Source organism: Bubalus bubalis, chromosome 13 (genome assembly GCF_019923935.1).
Source record: "Bubalus bubalis isolate 160015118507 breed Murrah chromosome 13, NDDB_SH_1, whole genome shotgun sequence".
Lineage (NCBI taxonomy): Eukaryota > Metazoa > Chordata > Mammalia > Artiodactyla > Bovidae > Bubalus > Bubalus bubalis.
In genome coordinates, this window is record NC_059169.1 from 56734492 (window position 1) to 56760094 (window position 25603).

Below are 25603 nucleotides of genomic sequence, written 5' to 3' on the forward strand. Positions count from 1 at the left end.
GCCAGCAAGACACCGTCCGGATGTTCTTGGCTGGAGGCTGGAACGCTTGGGTTTCTACCCTGCTCTTTTCTTATCTGTGATCCTCTGCTGAGAAGATCTCTCTTCCCCATTTAATCAGACTCAGAAGAAAAAGGGTGCATCTTCTGACTACTGTTTTGAATTGTAAGATTGCCATCTCTCACTCTCTGTAAAAAGATGTAACATGACGTTTACTTTCACTTCAGTCATTTTTTAGAAAATTTTTGACCTTTTTTATTTGAGGGGAAAACCAAAAGGAGGCATAAGTTGACAAGTTGGTGATTCTTATCAAATGTCTTTCTTCCTACAGATCTCATCATTTTTAAATGTAGATGTTAAACCATAAATATCCCCTGAAAATCTACTTGTAGAAAGTAATCTGGCTGAGACCTAAGTACAAGGCAGATCTAGATGAGATCACTGAGGAAAAGTTCCAAATAAATACATCTAAAATCCGATAGTCTCATAATTCTCTAGTTTCTTCTGTATAAAAAGTAGGGATGAAACGCCACACGGACTTAAAGCAGGCTGGCCATTGACTCCCGTGTTATGTGTTGTGTGCTGTCTGGGCACTGGGGATTCATCAGTGAACCAGACAGTGAAAAAATCTTTGCCCCACCCCTGCTGAGCTGACACTAATGGGAGAAGCGGGCAGTGGAGGAGGAAACTTAGTCAGTTACACACAGGTGCACATCGGAAGGGGGCAGATGGCCTGGGGGAAGAGGAGTCCCTGAAGGACAGGGAGGTGGCCAGAGTCAGACGGGAGAGACGAGGGCAGCGTGGTGAAGGGAGGGGAGGACACAGGCCAGGCTCCTCTCTCAGGTCGTCGTAAGGCTTGTGGCTTTTACCTGGGTGAGGTGACCAGCCCTTAGAGAGTTTCCGATCGGGAAAGACCGAGATCCAGCTCCCCTGCTGACAGAATTGCTCTACCTTCTGGGTGGGGAGCAGGCTGTTGGGAGCCACAGGCAGAGCCCAGGCCTCTGTGGGCAGGTTGTCTTCCTGCACTTCCTGAGTTTTATGTTTGAGGCTGAGAGAGGTCAGAGCCTGTAAGTTCACCTGCTGGGGATACTGAAGGGTAAACCATAAAGGACCCAGACGCTTTTTCAGTTGTCTTAATGCCACCTTTATTTTTCTAGACCTGAAATTAAGTCACCTGAAATTCGCTCTTGGTTTTTATTTTACATTTTGGCTTTTGCTTTACATTTTAAGTCAACTTCAGATTTTTTTTTTTATAGCTGCTACTCTTATATCATCTGTTAACGTTTGCCTCATTAGCATTTATTTCACATGAGATTCTCTTGCAGATTTATTTATTTACCCTTCCTGGGATGCTTAGCAGTAGAATCCATGCTCCACAAAAACAAGGTATTATATCTTTTACTGCATTTTTTACTAGGTCCCTAGGATCTAGGCACTAGTACATAGTAGATACCCAACAAATAATTTTTTCATAAGTTAATACTGTAGATACTATTTTGTATGCTTTCCATGTAATCTTGTGTCATAAGACTTTGACTATGTAATTTGGAAGTCTTCTAAAATGCAACATAGGTGGTTGCCTAATAATTTATTTTACAAATCTTACATAATTTGCTTTAAATTGTTTGTCCTATTTCTTCTGTGTTTTATTATTTTAAATAACACTAAGGGGAGCATCTTAATGTACGAATCTTTGCCCACACGAATCTTTGCCCACATTTGTGTTTACTCCTTTAGAATATAGTTATATATATAGTGTGGAGAAGGCAATGGCACCCCACTCCAGTACTCTTGCCTGGAAAATCCCATGGACAGAGAAGCCTGGTGGGCTGCAGTTCATGGCGTCGCTAAGAGTTGGATATGACTGAGCGACTTCACTTTCACTTTTCACTTTCATGCATTGGAGAAGGAAATGGCAATCCACTCCAGTGTTCTTGCCTGGAGAATCCCAGGGACGGGGGAGCCTGGTGGGCTTCCGTCTATGGGGTCACACAGAGTCGGACACGACTGAAGTGACTTAGCAGCAGCTGCAGCATATATATAGCGACACATTGTAACTCAGATGGTAAAGAATCCGCCTCCACTGCAGGAGACCTGGGTTCGTTCCCTGAGTCGGGAAGATCCCCTGGAGGAGGGCATGGCAGCCCACTCCAGTATTCTTCCCTGGAGAATCTCATGGACAGAGGAGCCTGGTGGGCTATACAGTCCATGGGGTCACAAAGAGTCGGACATGGCTGAGCGACTTACACTTTCACTTCCGTATATATAAAGAATTGCTAGTTGAAATCATTTAAATAATTTAAGGCTCTTAACATACACTGACAACAGAAGTATAACAGTTTCTACCCCCAGTGGCATTTTGGGGGAGCGCCTTTCTTCTGGCGCTTGCTCTCAGAAGCTGTCTCTTCTCATCCGTGTTCATCCTCTTGGCCTCCCACCTGCCAGGTCTCTGTTCCGCCCGCCCAGTTACGGCTGTGCTTTCGGACCCTGACAGTCTTACTCTGGGCTCAGCTCTGTTCACTGGGGCTCTGGGGGTCTCCCTGTGCTGTCTCCTCCTCCAGGCTGGTAAGTGTTCCCTTTCCATCACGACCTGCTCCTCCTGCCCTGTTCCCTGTGGAGACAAGTGAAGGTTGGGGGTGTGGGAGCCACTCTCAGTTCTTTCCCATTTCCTCTTTAGCGATGAGCTACTTTCCAGGCAACTGAAATTTCACCTGTCTTTCTGGGTGGTTATCATTCCCCACTATTTCTGTCTCCTCCCATGGGCTGTGTTTTTCCTCCTCAGTGTGTTTCAGACGTGGCTACTGCAGGGTGTGACCGGGGGCTCGGGAGACTTGCATGCGGACTCATCGTAAACTGTGATAGCTGCGTGTATCTGTCTTGTTTGCATGAACAGGTCCCCTTTGGGAGAGGGGGGCGGCGTTTATGGACCCCTTTGTTACAGCGGCTGTGACCATACTCTGTCCCTAGGGAGAAAAAGAACTGACGTTACTTGTTGAATTGCTCGTGAAATCTTTATGTCAGGTTTAGTGGTAGACAGAAAGCTTTGAAATAGATTTTCATTCTGGAATACATAAAAATTGTCATGGTGATGGGAAAAACCCAGCCCTCTGCTGTGCATTTATATCCACTATTTCCATCTGATAAGGTGCAGATTTCTTAAGTATTTTTGTGCATTTATGTGATATTTTTCATCCAAATTTAAGATTCAGCATATTGAATGAAACTAAACAGTAGTCCTGATTTAGTTATGGCCTGTTTGGTGTCTGGCAGTATGCTGATTGCTGACTGTGTGGTACTTTGGGAGGCTGTAATATTGTTCAGTCCGAGTTTGAAGAGGAAGGATATTGTTGTGGGGAAGCCAGAGTGACTGCCCTCATATCTGAGTTACATCTGTCCTCCTGAAGGAGCTTGGATCTGCAGGACTCAAGGTATAAGTGAAGAAGTACCCACGCTTTCTGGCAGTTGTAGAAACTCTGTGGGTCCCTGTAGGGGCCGACTGGTCCGTGTGAGGGTCAGGGTTGGGAGAAAGTCAGGGTTGAGAGAACCAGGTGGGGCTGGAAGTTAAAGGAATGGACAGAAGCCAGGGGCGTATGGGAATCAAGGCGGGTCATAGCAAGGAAATAGACACCATGGAGACACCCAGTGGGTCAGGTTCCCAGGTTCTCAAGAACCACCACACAGTCAGAAGCCAGGGACCATTTATAAGGGTGAAAGCAACTTGAATCATTGCGAAGGAAACCTCCTTTATATTTACTAATGATGGCCTTGGATGGACTTTCTAACATAGCTGCAGTGAGGAAGGCGAGGCCAAAGCCAAGAGTCACGCCAGGGTTGGGATGTGAAGTCGGACCTTGGTCTCCATGACGGTTTCTTTATAGGAGATGTCGTAACACTGGTCCAGTGTCCTCTGTGGTGTGCATGGTGTTATTCTAGACAGCATGAAATGTAAGCTTCTGTTTTTACACTCCAGAGCTTCTCATTGAGGTGAGAAGACAGAGCCTCTGCATTCAGAGGGAAACCTCAGTGGGAAGAAGAGGCATTGGGTGTTTACCTGGGTGCTTATCCTGAGTTCTGTTGAAGCCGGAGGAGAAGGTGAGCGGGCTGGCCTGGGGGTGCTTAGGAAATGTTATACTAGGTGGGACTTCAGTGAGGAGGATGTAGGGAGGGCCCTTCCCCCTCCCACCTTTCCATGCTGTGCACCCCTGGAGCCCATTTCCTCACGGGTAAGCTAGGTAATTTCTGCCTTGCTTGTTGGCATCATGCTCGTTGTAGAGATTGAACGGGACGATTTATGTGAGAGCCCTTTGTAAATGGCACCATGGATTTAGATGTAAGGTGTTATTAATTTTTTGCAGCAGGAGCCTGTTGGATCACAGCTCTGTTTTAATTCATTCATCATATGTAAATGAGGTTGTATTCTTGCAATCAGAGGTGTTTGATGAAGGTCATGATTAGACACTGAGGGAAGGAGTCAGAGACTGCTTTTGAGTAAGGTTAGTGTATGTCTGAGATCTTACAAACTTATAAATACATAATTAGTACTGAAAATTAATGTTTAATGTGAATCTGGAGGGTTTTACATTTTTGGTTAATAAAAAGAGGAAATATATCTGAAGAGTAAGTTACTGAGCTGTGAAAAAAACAGAGTCCATTTAGTAGCAAAATCACACGATGCTTCTCATTGCACATTCTAGAACAGACTATTTTTAGCATCTGTTTGAATCAGTGATGAATCCCAGTTACAGGATTCAGTAATTAAAGCAGAGAAAAATATAACATTGTGTAGGCAAGAAAATCTTTTTACTTGAGTTGACTCTGTCTCAGGGTTCAGACTGCTGTCCTCAGGGTCTGCCCAGAACTGTTGTTCTGTCATCCCCGAGGGGTCACAAACAAGAGAGAGCCAGGACCTCAGCCAAGGACACAGTGTCCCCTTTTTAAGAAGGGACGTTTAAAAAAAAGTGCTTGGGATGTCTTTAATGGGTAAGCTTGTGGAAACTGTGTCATCTGCAGGGTTCTGGAAGAAGCGCTCAGGGGTCCCGGGCGTCCCCCTGTTTGCCTGTCCTCGGGCCCTCCGCGATGGTCAGGCCCGCCCCTCTGTGTCCTGCCTCGGTCCTGCGGCTTGGTTGTTTTTTCCATTCTCCGGCTGCCTGTGAATATTGTGAAAGCACGGGGCGCACAGCTGCCAGTTGGTCCCGGTCCACATTTGTATCTAATGGTTGTGGATTGTTCCATAACGTTGCTAAACAGCTCTCTGAAAACTTGCTCCCAGTCAGCAATCTCTGCTCGAGCTGGGAGCCTTATTTTATCCTGTGCAAGTTATTATTACTTTGTCTTTTATGCCCCTTCTGCAAGAGCTCATTAACTGTTGGGCTGCATTGAATCGGGGGTTCTGTTGACCCAGATTCTCCTGCCGCTCCCCTGGGCGGAGCCCAGCCCTTGGGGTGGTGACCGCAGGACTGACACCAGGGCACGAGGCACCTGGCTGAAGTAGGTCATGAAGATGCAGTATGATTTTTTTTTTTTTTTAACCAAGGCATTTGGGAAAGTTCACTTATTTGACAAATGCCTTTTGATCATTGCTTGTGTGCCAAGCATTGAGCCAGGTACCAGGAATTAAAAGATCTTTGGGAGTGAAGAGTGCAGTTTTAGGACTTAGGTGGCTGCCCACAGCCAGACCTCTCTGCCGTGAGTGTTAAAAAGGTTATATGTGTATGTGCTAAGTCGCTTCAGTCGTGTCTGACTCTGTGCAACCCTATGGACTGTAGCTTGCAGGCTCCTCTGTCCATTGGATTCTCCAATACTCGAGTGGGTTGCCGTGCCCTCCTCCAGGGGATCTGCCCGACCCAGGGATCAGACCCGTGTCTTTTACGGCTCCTGCATTGGCAGGCAGATTCTTTACCACTAGCGCCACCTGGGAAGCCCTAAAAACATTATATATATATTTATAAATGCTTAACAGTCATAGTTGGCAGAAGCAACAAATAATTAGAAAATCCACTTTTCCTTTGAAAACTCATTGTTTACTGTGAATTTCCAAACTTTTTCAGCCTGAGTTCTTTGGTCTCGCAGTAGCAGCTCGGGTATCTTGTGCTGTGGTAATGAATAACCAGGCAGACGTAAGACCAGACCTAAATCCGGGCTTCTTCGATCATCGTGGTTTTAGACTCTTGTGTGCTCATTTACTGGTTCACTGTTTGTTTTGTTCTGGACCCAGGATGGTTCAGGAGGTCTCTGAGCTCCTTTCTGTGTAAAACCCTGGGGGTATAAGGATGAGGTGATCCTCCCGCAGCCCCGGGGGGCAGTCACAGTGCCCAGGGACCAGGCAGGGCCAGTGCCGGGTCAGCGATGGAGGCTCTCGGGCCGATGTTACCATGTGGGAGGCCAGCTTGTCCCAGGGATCATTCCTTTGATTCTTGGTCTCATTTTTGTATTCCAGGGAATTTAAGCTTAAATAACCTGCCCTAGAGGGTGTAAGTGGGAGCCCAGTCTGAGCTGGATTCTGGCTCCAGAGCCCACCACACCATGCCATCTTGCATTGCCCAGCTGGTTTGGTGGGCACAGAGGAGGGGGTGGGCTCCACCTGCAGCTAGCAATGTAAGTGATCACTCATGTCAGAGGGGGGCCGAGGGTGTACAGGTGGGAGGGCAGGTGTGGGAGATGCAGGTGGGGAGGAGGGGCAGGTAGGGAAACCTGTGGAGCCTGCCCAGGAATTCGCTATGCCACCCTGTGGGGTGGGGTGGTGTGGTGTGGTGATCATCGTGTGGGGACCCCAAGGAAAAGCCAACGGAGCAGGCAGGCTGGCCTCATTAATGGGAGGGTGCACTGCGGCCCCCAGTGCCTCTGACACACGTTCATCTGTGAAGGGCAAACTGGAGCACCTGGGGAAGGCCAGAGGGGCTGGGAGCCCTCCCCTGCCTTCAGATCCTTGGAAACTTGCAGAGGTGAGGGGTGGCTGAGGTGGATTCTTTGGTTTCCAAGGGCAGACAGAGAGCACGGGTTTGAAGTGATAAAGATGCAGGCTTGAACCGAATACAGGTGTTCACAATGAGAGGTTACAGTGTCCTCTGCCTGTGCAGTGTTCAGGAGAAGCACCCAGGGGTGGGGTGACCCAGAGGGGAGCCTGCACTGAGCAGTGGATGGCTCTCTGGCCCTTCCCACTCTGGCCACTGCATTTTCTGTAGCTACCCAGACCTCGGCAGAGAGGACAGATGCTTTGTTTTATGAGCAGGCTCTGGACCTGGGAACTTTCTGACCCCCTCATGATGCCTTCATATTTAGGTGGTGGCGGAGCACTTGTCTATATTGACCTGGCATCATCCCTGTACCTCTGAGGACAGGAATCAGTCTTGTGGTGTCACTTTATTCCGCACACACATCTAAGTCTTGTCTTGTTTGTGGCAGCTGGTCCTCTCCTCCCAGGACACTGTGTGGGTCGCTCTGGACACGTAGAGCTTTCAGGCCTCGTTTCCGCCTGATTCGTGACTGTGTTTCTTATATGTCGTAGGAAGACGCTCAGTGATTGAATGGATTCTGAGGCGTTGATGTGGCCCAGATCTCCATCTGGGTTATTTGAGTCTCTGGCTGGGGATTGTTAGCCCAGAGGTATGGGCCAGCCGTGGCTCTCTGCACAGCCAGCCGCATTGTATCAAGAATTGATCATTTTGTCTTCCTGTTATACTGGGTAGTTATTGATCATGTAGTCTTGCCTGGCAAATCCCATGGATGGAGGAGCCTGGTGGGCTGCAGTCCATGGGGTCTCTAAGAGTCGGATACGACTAAGCGACTTCACTTTCACTTTTCACTTTCATGCATTGGAGAAGGAAATGGCAACCCACTCCAGTGTTCTTGCCTGGAGAATCCCAGGGACGGGGGAGCCTGGTGGGCTGCCGTCTCTGGGGTCACACAGAGTCGGACACAACTGAAGTGACTTAGCAGCAGCAGCAGCAGCATTGATCATGAAATGAAGGGGGTGAAACTATTGTTTTTATGATCCTAGCATATAAATCTGTGATACATACTTTTTAAATGAACAAATACTTAAAACTGGGAGAATTTTTCTTCATCTGCATCCTCATAAGATAATTAATGTGGTTTTGTTAATTGTTAAATGAGTGTGCCTAGTTGGGAGTGGGCTCTGAATGTCAGCCGATATTATTTTTGTGTTTTATACAGCAGTGCCTCTCCTGCTGCTTGTTTTATGTGTACACACACACACACACACACACACACCCCATTCCTCCTGAGGGGAAGCTCTCAGAGCACCAGGACCATGTCTTACATGTACACATACACACACACACACACACACACACACACACCCCTGTTCCTCCCCAGGGGAAGCTCTCAGGGCACCAGGACTCACTCACTCTCTCTCTCTCTCTCTCTCTCTCTCTCTCTCTCTCTCACACACACACACACACACACACACACACACCCTGTTTCTCCCCAGGGGAAGCTCTCAGGGCACCAGGACCGTGTGTGTGTGTGTCTCTCTCTCTCTCTCACACACACACACACACACCCTGTTCCTCCCCAGGGGAAGCTCTCAGGGCATGAGGACCGTGTCACACACACACAGGGCACCAGGACCATGTGTACCCCTCGGCACTTCTACACAGGAGCTCCCTACGTGTTGAGCTGGGCTGTGGGGCTGGCTAAGTGTGTCCCTAGCGGCCCTGACCTGAGAGGTGTAAAATGACTCCAGCCACGGGAGCTGAAGCTCAGATAACCAACCTGAGAGGCCAGGCCGAGCAACACAGAGGTTGCTGTTTTATCATATTGTTAGACACACGCTTCTAGCTAAAACCATTCCTGTTAGACATGCTGATGAGACATTTCTCTGAAGATGATAGAGTCTGCATGTTCCGGGGTGCTCACCATCTTGTAAGTAGAGCTTGCTGTGTGCAGCGTGAAGATGGTTGATGCTGTGATCTCCTGGATGGAGAGGAACTTAGACTGGAGTCTGAGGAGGAAGGTGGCCCTGGAATGCAGTGCAGAAACCACTGTCCTGGACCACGTGTGCATGTCATATGTACTCAGCTCCCCATTTCCAGAAAACTGGAATTCAGAAGCTTAGGCGGGATGGCAGGGACCGAAATAGTAAACAAATCCTGTTACAATCAGATTAGGTTAATTATTGGCAGATTACCAGTGAGTTATTTAGACACAACCTGTTCTCAGGTTAGATGTTTTCACATCACAGAGTTCCTTCTTTCATGTTGACTTTGGATGTTGTAGGAACTAAGAGGAAAGGGCAAAATCCCAGGGACAGCTTTATTATCATTGACCTTTTAAAGTGCTGTTTAGAACAAAATGCGTTATTTCGTAAGTAAATTCAATCATGTCTTTCACAGAACAGTGTAGACCAAGTTCACCTGAACCGCTTAGAAGATGAGTGGCCTGTAATGTATCTGAAATGGCCTGAACTCAGGATCAAGCCACTCTCCTCTTTCTTCCCTGCCTCCTTTTTTTAGAAAAAGACATATCTTTCTAGACAGATATTTACCCTGGCTCCGTTGATTATCCTTGATTTACATTATGACTTGCTGTAGTTTCGAAATAATGCTAATGCTAAGTCACTTCAGTTGTGTCTGACTCTTTGCAACCCCATGGACTATACCCCCTCTGTCCATGGGATTCTCCAGGCAAGAATACTGGAGTGGGTTGCCATGCTCTCCTGAAGGGGATCTTCCCGACCCAGGGATTGAACCCTCATCTCTTATGTCTCCTGCATTGGCAGGCGGATTCTTTATCACTAGCACCACCTGGAAAGCCCCATGTATTGCTGTTTAATGCTAATTAAGAAATAAAATGGAAAACTCAGCTCCTCTGTAACACTTGTCAAGGTCAAGCAATCACTCAAGTGCTGTCTGTGGCTCAGGCTGTACATGGACCAGTGTCCATCTGTGGAGTGCGTCCATTGATGTGGGGCGGGGGTGTGTATGGAGGAGCTGAGCCAGGCAGTGCTGCCTCTGCCCCAGGCCCACCCCTACCCCTGAGACACCCCAGTGCCCATCTGCTCCATCACCCAGCGCCCACGCCTCTCAAGTTCATTCCCATTAAAAACTTCTCCCCTGTCTCATTGTAGGTCTTGGTTGTCTGTCATCTGAATTAAGGCTGCGGTGTTACCAAGGTTGTGAATTCCTCCCCCATCCCCCATGGCTGTCACTCCTCCCCCGTGCTCTCGATGTCACACACATACCGTCGTCACATTGAATGCTGATTCCTCGTCGATAGGACTTTTCTTCTGGGGTACCAAGGGGTTCTTGTGGGTGCAGTATGGGCTTTGACTTGACAGGGTGGGGACACACACATGAAGCCTGACACATCACCCCAGCAGCTAAGTGTTTATTGAGCAGACAGAGGGAGGAACGGGTGGGTGAAGGAGGCTACTCTAGGTTGCACTGTGAAGGCTGGAGCAAATTTGGATGCATGGAAACCAGAAGAAAAGAGGCATTCGTGGTGGGAACCATCACAGACCCACGCCTGTTGGCAGGAGGTGAAGGGTGCTGTGCTCCCAGGAGTAGCTACAGGGCGGCGTGTTCAGCACCATGGCCAGGGCTTCACCGAGGGACATAGACCTTTGAGCTACCGCGTTGATGGTGGGGCATATAACCGTGTTTCCCTGAGCTAGTGTGACATCTCTCCATAGAGGCGCTACATTTCACACTTCACAGTTTTCACCTGTAACTTCCAAGGAGTTAAAGATTCACATTCCCTTGTAAAGTGAGGCAGCACATTCACAGAGCCGAGTTAATTCTTCAAGCCCTTCACAGCTCCTGACTTAGCTTAGAAGTGTTGGCCACTAAGTAGGAAAGAAGAGTGCATGTGTGCACATCCTGAGGAGGTCCTTTGATGCACGTTGTGTGATGTGGTAACTGAGAGCAATGGTGGTGGCCAGACCGCCTGTCCAGACTCTGCCTCTCCAAAGCCGTGTCGTCTGGACAAGACACCTTCCGATCCCCAGTTTCCTCTTTTTTTTAATGAGGGTGTTTACCTGTGTCAACCAAAGAAAACCACGTAGCCTGGAAGTTGGGAGTTACATTTCATTTAGTGGTGGGGGTGGTGTGCCCTACTGAGGACTAGAGCCTGGGAGATAGCCTCGCAGTTTCTCTGAGGAACTGCTCCAAATGAACAAACATGTAGTTGAACATCAGAAGGTCAGTAGCAATCATAAAAGACAGACGTCTCAAGATAATGATTTTAATGCTTTTGTGTGTGGGGGAAGATGCGGGGATCTGGGCTAATGGAATGTAGTCCTTCATCCTCTGTCTTAACTGCTTAGGGCCAGTATCCTGTTTTTCTCCATTCTGAATCCCCTCAGGGCTGACTTGTCAGGGCAGCTGCCGTGGCTGCTGGTTGGATGGTGGGTAGCGTTCTTTGTTTATTGAAACGGCACGGAGCATGATTCTGTCCTGCCTTACGAAGGTTGAGTTAAATGTGAGTGACATGTTAGCATTCTGCTTAGTCTTCAGTGAGACATTTACCACTAGATAACTAATAACAGAATATTAGTTGCATAGCCTTTCACATGAATGGGGAAATCCACACTTGTGTTTCCCGAAGGAAGAGGTAACTGAGGGCTGTAAATACAAAGCATCACCCAGGACACATGTATGTGGACACTGGCCTTGCCCTTATGCACGGCTAGCAGATACATGTAATAACCTTATCCAAAGTGAAACATACATGCTGGGAGGTGATCTCGTTCAGGGGAAGTTTGGCCCGGATCATCTAAAACCCAGAGATACTTCTCTGTCTTTGAAAATAGGATGATCACTTATGCAAATGACTTAGGGAAAAGTCATTTTTAATTTTGCATAATCAAGCATCCGCCGTACAGCTGCTCCTGAGAAAGGGGAAGAAAGTCATGTGCTGCTGTTAATTTTAAGTAAGCAAACTAGGAGGACATGTGTGGATCAGAGTGTCATTGAACGATCTATTTTTTTTTTCACACTTTCAAAAGGGTGGTGATGATCCTAACTCTGGGTGTGCATTATCTGCCGGCCCACATACAGCTCACAACACAGCCTTTCTAGACTTCTGGCTGCTCGCCTTCCCTAAGGACATTGCATCCTGTCCTTTCCTGGGCCTCCTTTCCTAGCTTCACCCCTCCCCACCCGCCCCTGATCTCCCGGGAAGCTTTTGCTCCACTCCACCCACTTCCGGGCCGCTCTGCCCTTTCCTGCATCTACTGTGCTGTGTTGTATCTGCCAGCATCGGCCGCCCTCACAGGGTTGAGCAGGTGTCTTCTCAGTGATTTTTGTGTCCGCAGTGTTGAAAAGGGGGGGCCAACTTACGACAGGTACTTGGAAAAGTTTTGTTGGATGAATTAATGCTTGTTCACTATACCTTTCTTAACTGTATTCTCCGCAGTGAACCGTAACTCTGGGTGGGAAGCTATACTGTTTTTGGTACTGCATTTGGTGAACAGTGTTTAACTTCAGGTGACTTTGCAGACTTGCTGTTACTCTCAGTCATCCTGGAAACACTAGGGTCAGTTCGGCCCACATGGAGTCTGTGTCACTGTTTTATCCCCATATGTACTATTGAAATATTTTTGAAGTGATCACCAAGATTTTTATGGACTTGAAATAAGAGTTCTTGTGCAAAGGGTTGGTATTCCATTAATTGAGGGCGGTCACAAGCCTGCAGTGTGTGTGAGCAGTTCCACTGAACAGACCTGTGATTTACTGGGCTTTTGTGTTTCTTCCCTTTGGCTGTTATTTACTCAACTCCTTGAAGTTACTTGCAGAGCTTATTCCAAGAAAAGGAGTGGGAGTCATACCAGAATGCACATTCCTTATTAGCTCCCTGCTAATTAAAAAAGAACTAGTTCTGGAACTAGAGCTCCCTTGATGAAATAATCAAAATGTGAAATTTGAATTTTAAACTTTCTTGGAGACTCGAATGCATTTTGCTTGCTGGTATTAAATTTTATTTTTTCCTTTTTAGCTTTAATTTTGATTGCTGTTACTACTGATACCTGAGCCAGTGGTGATGCTACCTAGGGGACATTTCTGCAACCCATAAGTCAACAGCTACACGGTAAGAGTGTGTGCATTTCATCATTAAAGCCATTTAATTTCTGTAACATTGTAGTTCAAAATGTTAATTTGAAATAGGATAAAGTATGTTAGTGTTTCTAAATATTAAATATTAATATAGTTTAATGTATAAATATTAACAGCCAGGCAATATATCAAGCTTTTGTTCCTAGTTAACAGTAAGAATTTGAAAGAGGAAAACTGAAATTTGATCTATTCATTTCCGGTTAATTTTTATGTGAACCACAAATGTGGCTATGCAGTTTCTGACTCATTAAACTGGGTCTCATTTTCTCCCCTGTATATTTTGCGCATTTATTTCAGAATTTTCCTAGTCAGTGAAACAAAACAAGAAAAATAAATATAAGGTATATGGATAGGGAAAGAGTCGAAAGCAAATTCAGGGTTCCCCTTGCCAGGGGCCTCAGAAATGTGGGTTTGCCCGCTAGCCTCTGATACAGCAGGGAGGGTAGGGGCTGGGAGTCGCTGTTGAATACCAGCCCGTACTATCTACTACATTTTGGTTTCTGTGGTTGTGATCTGAAACTCACGAAAGTAAGGCAATACATTTATATCACTTGTGGGTTTAAATTACTATTTTCTTTTAAGTTTAAAGGTAAAAGTCAGCATCATCTATTGGGAGGTCTTATTTCGGCATTTTCTTCTTTCTGTTAATGTAACTGGAAAGCTGTGTATAGTACTTAAAAGTTACGCATTGGTTTCAACTTCATTAAATAGCCTTTGCTTTTTAAAGAAAAAGGCTATCTGAAACAATGCTTAGATGTCCTCTCAAATTCTATGAGAGTATAACAGCATTATTTGTTAACTCTGTTATAACTGTCACTTAGCTTTGGTGGAGTTAACAGTTGTTTTGTATGCTTGCTGTCCTGTCTTAGAATATACCGACATGTTTTGTGTAATAATATAGGATACACTGGAGGAGGGTGCAGCAACCCACTCCAGTTTTCTTGCCTGGAGAATCCCATGGACAGAGGAGCCTGGCGGGCTACAATCCATGGGGTTGCAAAGAGTGGGACACAACTGAAGCAATTTAGCGCACACACACCATCTTGATAAACTGCTGAAAACATTGAAAAACCTTCCTCAGAGCACCTCGGAGACCGTGGACCCTCACTTGGTGATGCTGACGGAGGATGTTAGTTGCAGAAACATACTAAGACTTTGGCACCTGCCACAGCTGGTTTGGAGTTGAAGTTCTTGCACTTACTAGTCATGTCACTCTGGATAAGTTACTTTTTGAGCCCTGAGTTCTTAATCTGTTAAGTTTATCTTTATCTGCCAGCCTATAAAGTTGTAGTGGGTGTCAATGACATATAAAATGCTTATATATGTATTGATAACATGTTCCCATTTATCATGTGTAACCAGTTTACCATCATCAGCTTTATGATTTTGTTTCTTTGGTTGATTTTTTGTAAAATGACCTGTCCGAACGTGGGTTGGAAAAGAAGTTCCAGGCACAGATCATTTCAGAAAGGAGTGAGTTTATTGAGAACAAAGAGCAGAGATCATGTGGGCACCGCGAGTGCAGTAGGCTGGCCTCCTGACCGACCAGGGAGAATCAGTGCTTTTTGGGTGTTAATTGAATGCTTTTGAACTGTGGTGTTGGTGAACTCTTAAGAGTCCCTTGGACTGCAAGGAGATCCAACCAGTCCATCCTAAAGGATAAGGACTGATTTTGAAGCTGAAACTCAAATACTTTAGCCACCTGATGCAAAAAAATGACTCATTGTAAAAAGACCCTGATGCTGGGAAAGATTGAAGGCGGGAGGAGAAGGGGATGACAGAGGATGAGATGGTTGGCTGGCATCACCGATGCAATGGACATGAGTTTGAGTAGGCTCCGGGAGTTGGTGATGGACAGAGAAGCCTGGCATGCTACATTCCATGGGATTGCAAAGAGTCGGACACGACTGAGTGACTGAACTGAGCCAATTTGTATAGCTTAAAGACAAAGAAAATTTCTGCTGAAAGGGTGGCATTAGGTGATTGGTTAGGGTGCTATAGGGAGAGTACTGGGATGGGCATTTTTGCCTAATTTGAGGTCAGGAAAACTGTCTGGTAAGGATCAGGGGGGCTATTTGGCAACAGTTACAAGGGGCCCAGTCAGTTCTGGAGATGACCTTAGTACTGGGCTCAGCTTCTGTGGCCTTGGGGCAGGACTCTGCATCACCTGGAAATCCGAATGATCCTTTTGGAGATGATCATAATCCACCTTTCGTACTGTGTTGGAACCAACAAGATGCCGGGTGTGCTCTTTGAGACCAAGTGTTGCAAATTTTAGATATTTCACTAGTACATCTCTTCCTGCTTTCATGGTGCAAACAATTGAGTGTAGTTAACTAAAATAGCCGTTCAGTTTATCTTAACTTTCTTTCACGAGCACAGCTTCTAGTTGCCAAAAATACTGCCATCAGGATGCTTTTGGTTTCTAAAAATACAGAGACTCTACAGATTCATAGCACGTGTGCTGGGGAACAGTTGATAGGTTCTACAGATTTACTGCTATTTTGACCTTATTTTATGTCATTCATATGAATCACCAACGTTTGGCTATTTTTGACCAACAAAAATGGTAATTTTATATGGTACAAGTTGATGTTTCAGGCTATGCCGATAGTGTTTTCTTTACACGATTGGCAAATGATCTGCTTTTGTATCTTATAGTTCATTTCCTCCAGGACCTTAAATTTATTTTTAATGCATTTTGGACTTTCGTTAATTTCTTTGGCGAACGTCATTCTCAGTTGGTTGCTGTAAAGGAGTAGGGTGGAGAAAAAGGAGAGCTGCATCTTCTTAACAAGAAGAAGAGATGCTGACTTATCTCCAGGAAGACTCTCAATTTATGGTCAAGTGAGTGAACAGAAACAAAAACTAGAGCCTTCTGAGAATTAAACCTTGAGGTCATAGGTCACATAGTAGAGTCTGAGTCCCTGAGAATTCTTGGAGATTCATGTTTTTCGGAAAGCCCTATCTCCCTCACACGTCTTAAAGCACTCCCGATGGTTTCAGCTTCTTCATGTTGTTCTTAGGAAAATAATGCAGTGGCCACTCAACTTAATCTTGTGTTTGTCAAGTGTCTGTAGGTCACATGTTTATTGTACTTCGTATCAGAAGTTTACTATTTTAGTTTTATTTAAAAGAGCGTTCATGTAACAGACGCTTACTGTGGATCCTAATGAATACTGCAGTAATAATACGGCAGAAGGCAGCTCGTGAGCCTGGCCTGCTCATCACAGTGTGATCACAGCCGGGTCATGGTGCTGATAAACCGTCCTCCCCTTCCTGTCCAATTAAATAGGAGAGGGAGGGATGGGGCTAGTTCTTTAGTGTGGCAAGTAAGCCTCGATTCCTTCACAGGAGGAGTGTCTGGGGGTTTGGGGTCCACTTTTCGGCATTCCTGGCCTTGCTGGTGTGCAGTCTCATCACAGCCCTTGCAGGTGAGCAGCAGGGGTTGTTGCTTCCACGTTGTAGGTGAGGACTGGGGTTTAGTGGAAGAACTCGGATTCGGCTCAGTGGTCTGGCTTGTCCGGCTGCAGTGCGGGAGGGAGGCAGGGCCCGGCAGAGCAGCTGCCTCTGCTCGGCGCTCACCCTTTTTGCAGTACTGACTTGTGCCCGGTGAGGGGGGAACGCATCCCCTGAGGAGGAGGGAGCTCTGCAGGAGGAAACTTTTCCTCGGAACCGAGCTAGCGTTTCTGTCTACCAGATTCACCGAGCCATTAACCATGGCCGTTTGTGTTGCTCTTCTGGAGCCACGCCCGATGAGTTGCTAAATTTATCTTTTTTCTGTGTGTGTAGTTTTTTTTGGTCTGTTGTAGTCTTTTGTCTCTTGTCTGTGGCTGACAGTAATTCTTTCTACCTGACCATCATGTCAGAAGCTAAATAGGGAATACGTTTCCAGGCATCTCCCAATTTGTATTCTGCTCTGCATCTCTCATCCAGGATCCAGTTTTAAGCAGTTTTATTGGGTGTAACTGACCAACAGTAAGGGATGCGTGTTTGAGATGTTCCGTCTGACGAACTCTGACCCGTGCACATGGCCACGAAACCACCAGCACAGACCAGACGTGAGCTCACATACCGTCACCACGGACGGCTCCTCTGGCCTCGGTCAACCCTCCCCAGTCGCTCCCCGACCTCCAGGCAGCCTCCGATCTTCCCTGTGTCTCTTTAGATGGGTTTGTGTTTCCAGAATGTGACTGTAAAGGGAAGCACTCTTGTGTGTGTCTGCGCTTCTTCGTCTGACACCAGACATGTGGGTTTTCCAATGGCAGGCAGTTTGGCGACACCAGCCTCCAGGCATGCAGTTGACCTCAGTTCTGACATGTGTCTGGTGGAGGGCAGTCACCCCACAGGTGAAGGGTCCATCCTTCATGATCCCCTGCCCGCGCCCCACCAGCTTCCTTTGTCACCTGCGCTTTGGCCGACTAGCTGTAACTTTAAGGTTCCCACAGCCCCATCTGAGCTTCATGGTGCCCAGAGCCCAGGAAGCCAGTTTTCCCACCAGACTCATGGCAGGGTTGTTAGAAGGACCTTGAAGGATATGATGAGCAGTTTGATGATGAGAACAAAGGGCGAAGTCTTGTGGGTCCTGAGCCCCTGGAGCTTCTGTCCCTGTGAGCATGGGGCACACCACCCTCCTGGCGTGTAAATGCATCTGGTGCATGAAGCTGGGAGCCCTTGAACCCCATCCTTTTGGGAGTATGGAGACTTCATGACGAACACAGTGCATTAGGACATCAGCCATGCGTGAGGGAATTCAGCCTCCAGCCCCTGTCCTCTCTTCGGGGATTTGGGGGTGGGACTGAAGCTTCTAGCCTTCTACTCACTGGGTTGGTTCCCCTGGTAACCAGCCCCCCATCCTTAGGGAGGGTCCGGAGTCACTTCACTAACATCCACAGGTGTAGTTCAACAGGGTTGGCTTGTTTGTGGCAAAAGACACCTTTATAGTTCTTGTCACTTAGGAATTCTGAGAGTTTTTGGAGCTCTGTGCCATCAATGGAGATGAAGACCAAATATATATATTTGTTACTGTAAATCACAGCATCATAGTTACGGAGATGGAGTCCTTCTGGCTGTGCTGTTTTTGGTCTGACTTTGGTTCAGCATGATCATCCCAGATCCGTTCACGTTGTTTCCCGGATCAGTGATTCATTCCTCGCTGTTGCTGAGAAGTGCTGTTTGTTTATCTGCTCACCTGTTGATGAATTTGGGCTTGTTTCTATTCTGGGGTTGTTTTTGGCTTTTACAGATGAAGATGTATGATCGTTCGTGTACAGGTCTTTTTTGGGCGTGTGCTTTTACTTTTGCATGAGTTCCCAGGCATGGAGTAGGTCCTAGGGTCATCCTGAGAAGTGTGTGTTTAATCTTTTAAGAACCTGCCAGACTGCCATAGTGACTGGGTCATTTTCCATTCCCTTCAGCAGAGAACTGCGCTCTGCCTACATCCTTACCAAACATTCGGTGTGGCCAGTGGTTTTGCCTTCGTCCATTCTAACAGGTGTGCCCGCCACCTCCTAGTGGTTCCAGCTTGCGTCTCCTTCATGATTAATGACTGATGGCTCTGGGGCTTCTTCTTACAGCAGACAAGCAATGAGACAGGAGCCAGTGGTGAACGCGTAGGGGCAGAGATGTCATCCTTGACCTCCGTTCTCTGCCTTTTCAGTTAGAACTGGGTGTTAGCATCCACCTGAAGGGTCCACGTGTCAAGGAAAGGTGAACGACCATTTCATATGTATCACTGTGTTAGTCCATAGACAGAACTCTGCTTTCCCCACCCAGAGATACTTACTATTTAGTTGTAGAGGGTTTTGAGGAAAGACTGGATGATTTTTTAAAAATAATGGGATGCTGCTTCTAAGTCTTGGAAGGCAGCTCTGCTCACCACTGTACCTCTGATCTGCTTCTAAGCCATGGCTGTGAACTGCACTCCTCCACCCCCCTGATGTTTACTGAGTGGCCTCCATGTGCCACGCATGGGGTTGGCGATGCAGTGTAACCCTGCCCCTATCCCCTCTTCCCCACCAGTGAAGTCTTTCCAGTGTTTTAACTTCCCAGGAAATGAGAAATACCTTAAACTAGTGCTTGTCACCCTGGATTGTAACTTCATTTATATGCCTGTCTCTCTCACTGAACCTTTAATTCCTTGAGGAAAGGGATTTTTGTCTTATTTTTTGATGTTTATTCTCTGCATTTCCACTGGCTGAAGTATAATCAAAGTGCAGATGTTTGGCGTGCCGGCGAATCCAATGTGGATGTTTCTGGAGGCCAGCTAAGTGTATCTAACTGGGAGGAAGGAAAGCCTATGAGAGCTTGGGACCCTGCAAGAACAGCAGCTCTGTCGATCAGAAGAGGAACCTGAGGCCCATCTCAGTTAAGACTATGTGGTATTAGTGGCAGGACCCTGGTGCCTTTCTGTCTCTCATCCTGCAGAAGTGGACGGACCATGTTGTAGTAGCAAAGCCTGGACGTTGATCCCAGTGAACCATGACTGATGAACCATCCACGGTCCTTCCCCTGCTTCGCCCCTCACTTTGTCATGACTTTGATCTGAAACTTAACTAGGAAGAGGCCAGGCGGTGTCACTGTAGAAGGTCACGGAACGGGCTGGGCCTTGGGGAAGCCCAGGTTTCCCCTCTGACTGCGGACATGTGACCTCCTGGGGACATCAGCTGGCAAGCGGAGTGCTGTAAAACCGGGGACCAGCGGCAACCTTGCCCTTCACAGTGGACAGTACGGCAGAGTCAGAGCACGGGCTCTGTGTGGCCACTTCTGCTGGGATCATGTTTATTCTGAGGACAGAATTCCTGCATACCTGTCAACGTGATCACAGATCCAAACACGGGAAGTCAGCACAGTGATCTCCCAGAAAAAGTGGAGCATCACCGAAAGATAATGAGGTCATTTCACTGAGAATATACAGTGGGGACTTCCCTGATGGTCCAGGGGGTAAGAATCTCTTGGCAGTGCAGGGGATGCAGGTCTGATCCCTGGTTGAGGAACTAAGACCCCACATGGCGCAGAGCCCCTAAGCCCAGGCGCTACAACTCCTGAGCCTGAGAGCTGCAACTGCTGAAGCCCGTGCACCTGGAGCCCATGCTCTGCAACAAGAAAAGCCGCTGCAGTGAGAAGCCCACATAACACAGCTAGAGAGGAGCCCCCATTTGCCACAACTAGAGAAAGCCCATGAGCAGCAGTGTAGACCCAGGGCAACCAAAGGTAATAAATTAAAAAAGAAGACACAGGAATCTTAAATGTTGTGTATATGTTCAACAGCAGACCTTCAAAATACATAAACACAAACTGATGGAGCTCAAGAGAGAAATTGACAGATCCACAGTGATCACTGACAACTTCAACACCCCCTCAGTAATTCATGAAATGAGTGTATTAAAAATCCACTAAGGATACAGAACATCTCAGCAGCCGCATCAGTCATTGCAGCTGATACACAATCTTTTGAAGCATGTGTGAGGCATTCACCAAGACACATCATTTTCTGGGCTGTAAAACAAAACAGATTTAAAAGAATTAAAATCAGACAAAGCATGCCCTCTGATCACAACAAAATTCAACTGAAAACCACCAGCAGTAAGATATCTGGAAAAACTGACTAATTGTGTTTGTCTCACTCAGTTGGCTGCTCACCCAAAAGACATCTTCCAGATGGTTCACATGGACAGGGATGGTCACGGAAAGGGATGTTCTGAGAACTTCATACTGTTTTAAACATCCGTGGAGTTGCTTCCATAATTTCTTTCTTTTTTTTTTTGAGAAAAAAGGTATTCCAGTTAATCATGCTATGGGATAACTGAAGAGCTTCGTTGTATGGAATTTTATTTTATTTTTTTGTATGGAATTTTAAAAAGAGATTAGATGAGTTATTGGAAGATAGGAAAGTTGCCTGAAAGTGGAAAGCATATTGATATGATTCTGAAATTCTTTAATCATTTGACTTGAACTGTAATGAAGAGTACTACTGGAGTTAAATGCCAATGTGCAGGCATCTTCTTACATAATGAGTAAAATCAGAGGAAAAATTCGGGTTTAGATTAATTGTACAGTAAGCAAAATTAGATGGGAAATAATTTTAAGGATTTTATTTTTGTCATGCCTAACTAGAAATCGTGCATACATCATTTTTCTATAAAAGTAGGATGTGCTATCCGTACATCTTTGAAATCTGTAACGTTTATATAAGTAGTTCGACATCTGTTGCATGTTTAGACAGTTTGCTCACACAGAAGCGATAGGATAAAGTGGATTCCTGGGCAAGAGTCGACTTTCCAGGGAGTCGAAGTTCCAGGCGTGTTACACTGGGACTGTGAGCTTCTGAAACCATCTTTTTCATTTTCAGATCGTGAGCCATGCCCTTAGTGAAGAGGAACATCGAGCCCCGGCACCTGTGCCGGGGGGCCCTGCCCGAGGGCATCACCAGCGAGCTCGAGTGTGTGACCAACAGCACCCTGGCTGCCATCATCCGCCAGCTGAGCAGTCTGAGTGAGTCCCCTCGCCTCGGGCTCCCTCCTTTCTGATTACCAGTGACGTATTAATTTTAATGACTTTAGCCAAGTGATTTCGGTTCAGTAGTTCTGGGATTGTCCAAAGAAGAGGCTTTGGAGGAAAGAGCCTTCCTCCCTCCTGAAAATTTCCCGGCGTGAAATGAGCTATCTGCCCTCTCTGGTCTGCTGACACTGGCTTGGTGTGATCAAGTTGGAATTGACCGATTTACAGATGATTAGATAAGACCAACGGAGAAGGCAATGGCACCCCACTCAGTACTCTTGCCTGGAAAATCCCATGGATGGAGGAGCCTGGTAGGCTGTAGTCCATGGGGTCGCTAAGGGTTGGACATGACTGAGTGACTTTACTTTGACTTTTCACTTTCACTCATTGGAGAAGGAAATGGCAACCCACTCCAGTGTTCTTGACTGGAGAATCCCAGGGAGCCTCATGGGCGGCCATCTCTAGGGTCGCACAGAGTCAGACACAACTGAAGCGACTTAGCAGCAGCAGCAGATAAGACCAAGGAGAAGGCAATGGCAACCCACTCCAGTACTCTTGCTGGAAAACCCCATGGACGGAGGAATCCAGTAGGCTGCAGTCCATGGGGTCGCACAGAGTCGGCCATAACTGAAGCAACTTAGCAGTAGCAGCAAATAAGACCAAATGAGTAGTTTAAAGTAGTGTTCATTTTTAAAAGCTTATTATACATAAGGATAAAATAATTGGTAGTTGTTTTTTTAAAATGAGTTATTTATTACACTTGCACAGGACTAATCGTGTTTTTTTTTTAATGTAGTGAATTGAGAACTGTGCTGTGACTGTCATAGAGTGGAGGCTCGATACGTGTTTGTTGATTGAATAAGATTTCAAATGAATCAGAGGATCCAGCCTGAGGATCCAGTGAGACTTGCTGATTTTAACCTTCTAAAGGTTAAAGTGCAGGTACTGATTCCAAATGGAGGTCAGCAGTGAGCCGTGTGACACATATGCAGTGCCACGTACGCGTCACACGCATGGGTTACAGACACATAAGCAAACACAAGCATAAGGAGAGGGCTTCCCTTTTTTCCAGTTTTGAACATTAGTATGAGATACACAAGGCATACTCCATTTCTTAAGACTCATATGTGCATGAAAATGCTTTTCCTCCAAAGCTTTTTGAAGTTGCAGTCTTTCTGCCTAACTTTTACATTCACATCGTGATCTTATTTTCTCACTTCATCCCACTCCTTTTCGGTTTAGATGGTTCACACTGCATTTTGGGTGACAGGTTTTCACAGTTAAATTTTCAGAACCTCTGTTAATAATGAGAAAATCCTCCATGAAATTTCACATCCTGGTCGCCTCAAGCACAGGAGAGTGGTTTAAAAAAACAACAACAACAACAACTCAAGTACTTTTATTTGTTTTGAAGAAGAAACACAATAGATGAGTTGTTTTTTTTTTCTTTAAAACAATTGTACTATGTTGTTATGGATATATTTTTGCTATATATCCATGCCTATAATCATTGGCTGAGGCCAGAGTAACCTGGAAATTACTTAAAATGTGTTTCAAAATAGATTTCTTCTGGAGTCTGAACTAATTATAATTGATTTTTGGTAGGGGTTGTTGATAAAATTGGAGAAGGCAATGGCACCCCACTCCAGTACTCTTGCCTGGAAAATCCCATGGTCGGAGGAGCCTGGTAGACTGCAGTCCATGGGGTCGCGAAGAGTCAGACATGACTGAGCAACTTCACTTTCACTTTTCACTTTCATGCATTGGAGAAGGAAATGACAACCCACTCCAGTGTTCTTGCCTGGAGAATCCCAGGGACGGCAGAGCCTGGTGGGCTGCCGTTTATGGGGTCGCACAGAGTCGGACACGACTGAAGTGACTTAGCAGCAGTTGATAAAATGTGTAGATTCGTGTTACAGGAGGATACCACGTAGATTATTGAAGGGTGAACGTGTTTCTGTGTGCCTTTATGTGTTTCTGTAAGAATGCTTTTCAGTCTCTTGTTTTTATGCCTGAAATGTCTGTGGGCATGGGGTCTAAGTGAAGAAAACAGCATAAACCATGACGGTTTTTAATAATCGTGCCGTGTTCCGTGTGCAGTGTTGTGTCAGTTGCGTCTGTGGGGCCTGTTTGTAAGCGGAGCTGCCCACATGGTCTTGTCTGTTCCGTGGAGTCCCCTTAGGGCAGACTGAGGGCAGCCCCTCCTAGGGTATCCGAATCTTCACCCTTGGGACCCACGGGTGTGCTGTGTCACTCAGCAGGCAGAGGGTTGAGGCTGCTTGTCAACTCACCTCACAAGAAGCAGGTTACCCTGGGCTGTCCAGGTGGGCCCATTGAACACCGGGGTGTCCTTTAATCTGGAGTCACTAGTTCTCTAGTGCAACGGTCCCCAACCCCTGGGCCGCAGACCACTACCTGCTGTCAGGTCAGTGGTGATGTTAAATTAGAGGTAAAGAGCAAAGAAACTAGTGTGTCGGATCATCCGGAAACCAGCCCCCTTACTCTGATCCATGGAAAAATTGTCTGCCACATAATCGGTCCCCTGGTGTCCAAAAGGCTAGGGAGCACTGGTCTCATGGGCCTAGGGGAGAAAGAACAGAGCTGGGGCCAGAAGGCGTCTCTTTGGTCTTTTCGGGCCTGGTGCACCTCTGGTGTCTCTCTGGTTCTCTTCACATCTGTAGGGGGACAGTTCAGCGTCATGAGGGGATCAGATCAGATCAGTTGCTCAGTCGTGTCCGACTCTTTGCGACCCCATGAATCGCGGCACACCAGGCCTCCCTGTCCATCACCAACTCCCGGAGTTCACTCAGACTCACGTCCATCGAGTCAGTGATGCCATCCAGCCATCTCATCCTCTGTCGTCCCCTTCTCCTCCTGCCCCCAATCCCTCCCAGCATCAGGGTCCTTTCTAATGAGTCAACTCTTCGCATGAGGTAGCCAAAGTACCAGAGTTTCAGCTTTAGCATCATTCCTTCCAAAGAAATCCCAGGGTTGATAAAAGATACCAAATAGTCCCTCAGAATGCAAACAGAACTACCATGTGACCCAGTGATTCCACTCCTGGATTTATATCCAGAAGAATATGTAAATACTAACTTGAAAAAGTTTTTCAACAACCCCAGTGTTCATAGCAGCACTGTTTACAACCACTGAGCATGGAAGCAGCCTGACTGTCCATTGACGACCAATGGATAGAGACAACGGGCTATAGACACAGTAGAATATTGCTTTGCCATAAAAAAGAATGAAAGTCTGCCATTTGCAGCAATGTGGATGGACCAAAAGAGTATTATACTTGGTGAAATAAGTGTCAGAGAAGGACATACTGTGCCATCCCTTATATGTGGAATCTACAAAATGAATGTATATTGCAAACCAGAAACAGACTCACAGATACAGAAAACAAGCTAGTGGTTACCAGTGGGCAGAGGGAGGGGCAAGATAGGGGCGTGGGATTAAGAGATACAAACTACTGTGTATAAAGCAGATAAGCAACAAGAATCTTCTATATACAGCACAGGGAATTATAGCCATTATCTTGTAGCAGCTTTTAATGCAGTATATAGCCTGTAAAAATATTGAATCACTGTGTAATATAACTGAAATGAAAATAATATGTAAATCAACTTTACTTCAGTGAGGGGGCGGGGGGAAATTAGTGTGTTACTTGGTTTTCCAGCAATGGAGTATTGATTTTTTTTCCTTCAAATAATGGCAGTTTAATGTAGCAATTAACATTGAATCGAGAGTGCTTTTTCATCATTTTCCTTGATTAATGATCTGAGTGCTCTTGTTCTTATCACCTAGCTGCTCAATTAAAATTAGTGTCTTGCAGTCAAATTCCTTCTGACATTATAATGTAATTCGAATAGAATTTGCTTTAAAAAGGAGACAGAGCGTTTGTGTCAAATCCATTTCTGTGCCTCCCAAGCCAGTTTCCACTTCTCTCTCTACGTTCTTGCAGTAATAGCTTTCTTTTCCTTTCTTACGAAGGCCTCCAAGATGGCACAAGGAAAGGAATTAGACCTTAGATA

At 46.3% G+C, this 25603-nt stretch overlaps 1 protein-coding gene across 7 annotated transcripts in view; it reads left to right on the forward strand.

Annotated features, from left to right (window-relative positions):
• WASF3 (WASP family member 3) overlaps positions 1 to 25603 on the forward strand; it is a 75381-nt gene that overhangs the window by 21840 nt on the left and 27938 nt on the right. For 2 of the 7 annotated variants that reach the window (XM_025262854.3, XM_025262861.3), the window contains exons 2-3: positions 12952 to 13044; positions 21421 to 21563. In XM_025262854.3, coding sequence (XP_025118639.2) covers positions 21431 to 21563 — 133 coding nt within the window. In that variant the 5' untranslated portion in view covers positions 12952 to 13044; positions 21421 to 21430. Of the gene's footprint in view, positions 1 to 3959; positions 3982 to 4199; positions 4221 to 6462; positions 6592 to 12279; positions 12302 to 12951; positions 13045 to 21420; positions 21564 to 25603 lie in introns of those variants that run through there. The other 5 variants (XM_025262855.3, XM_025262859.3, XM_025262856.3 and 2 more) reach the window with 5 other exon arrangements.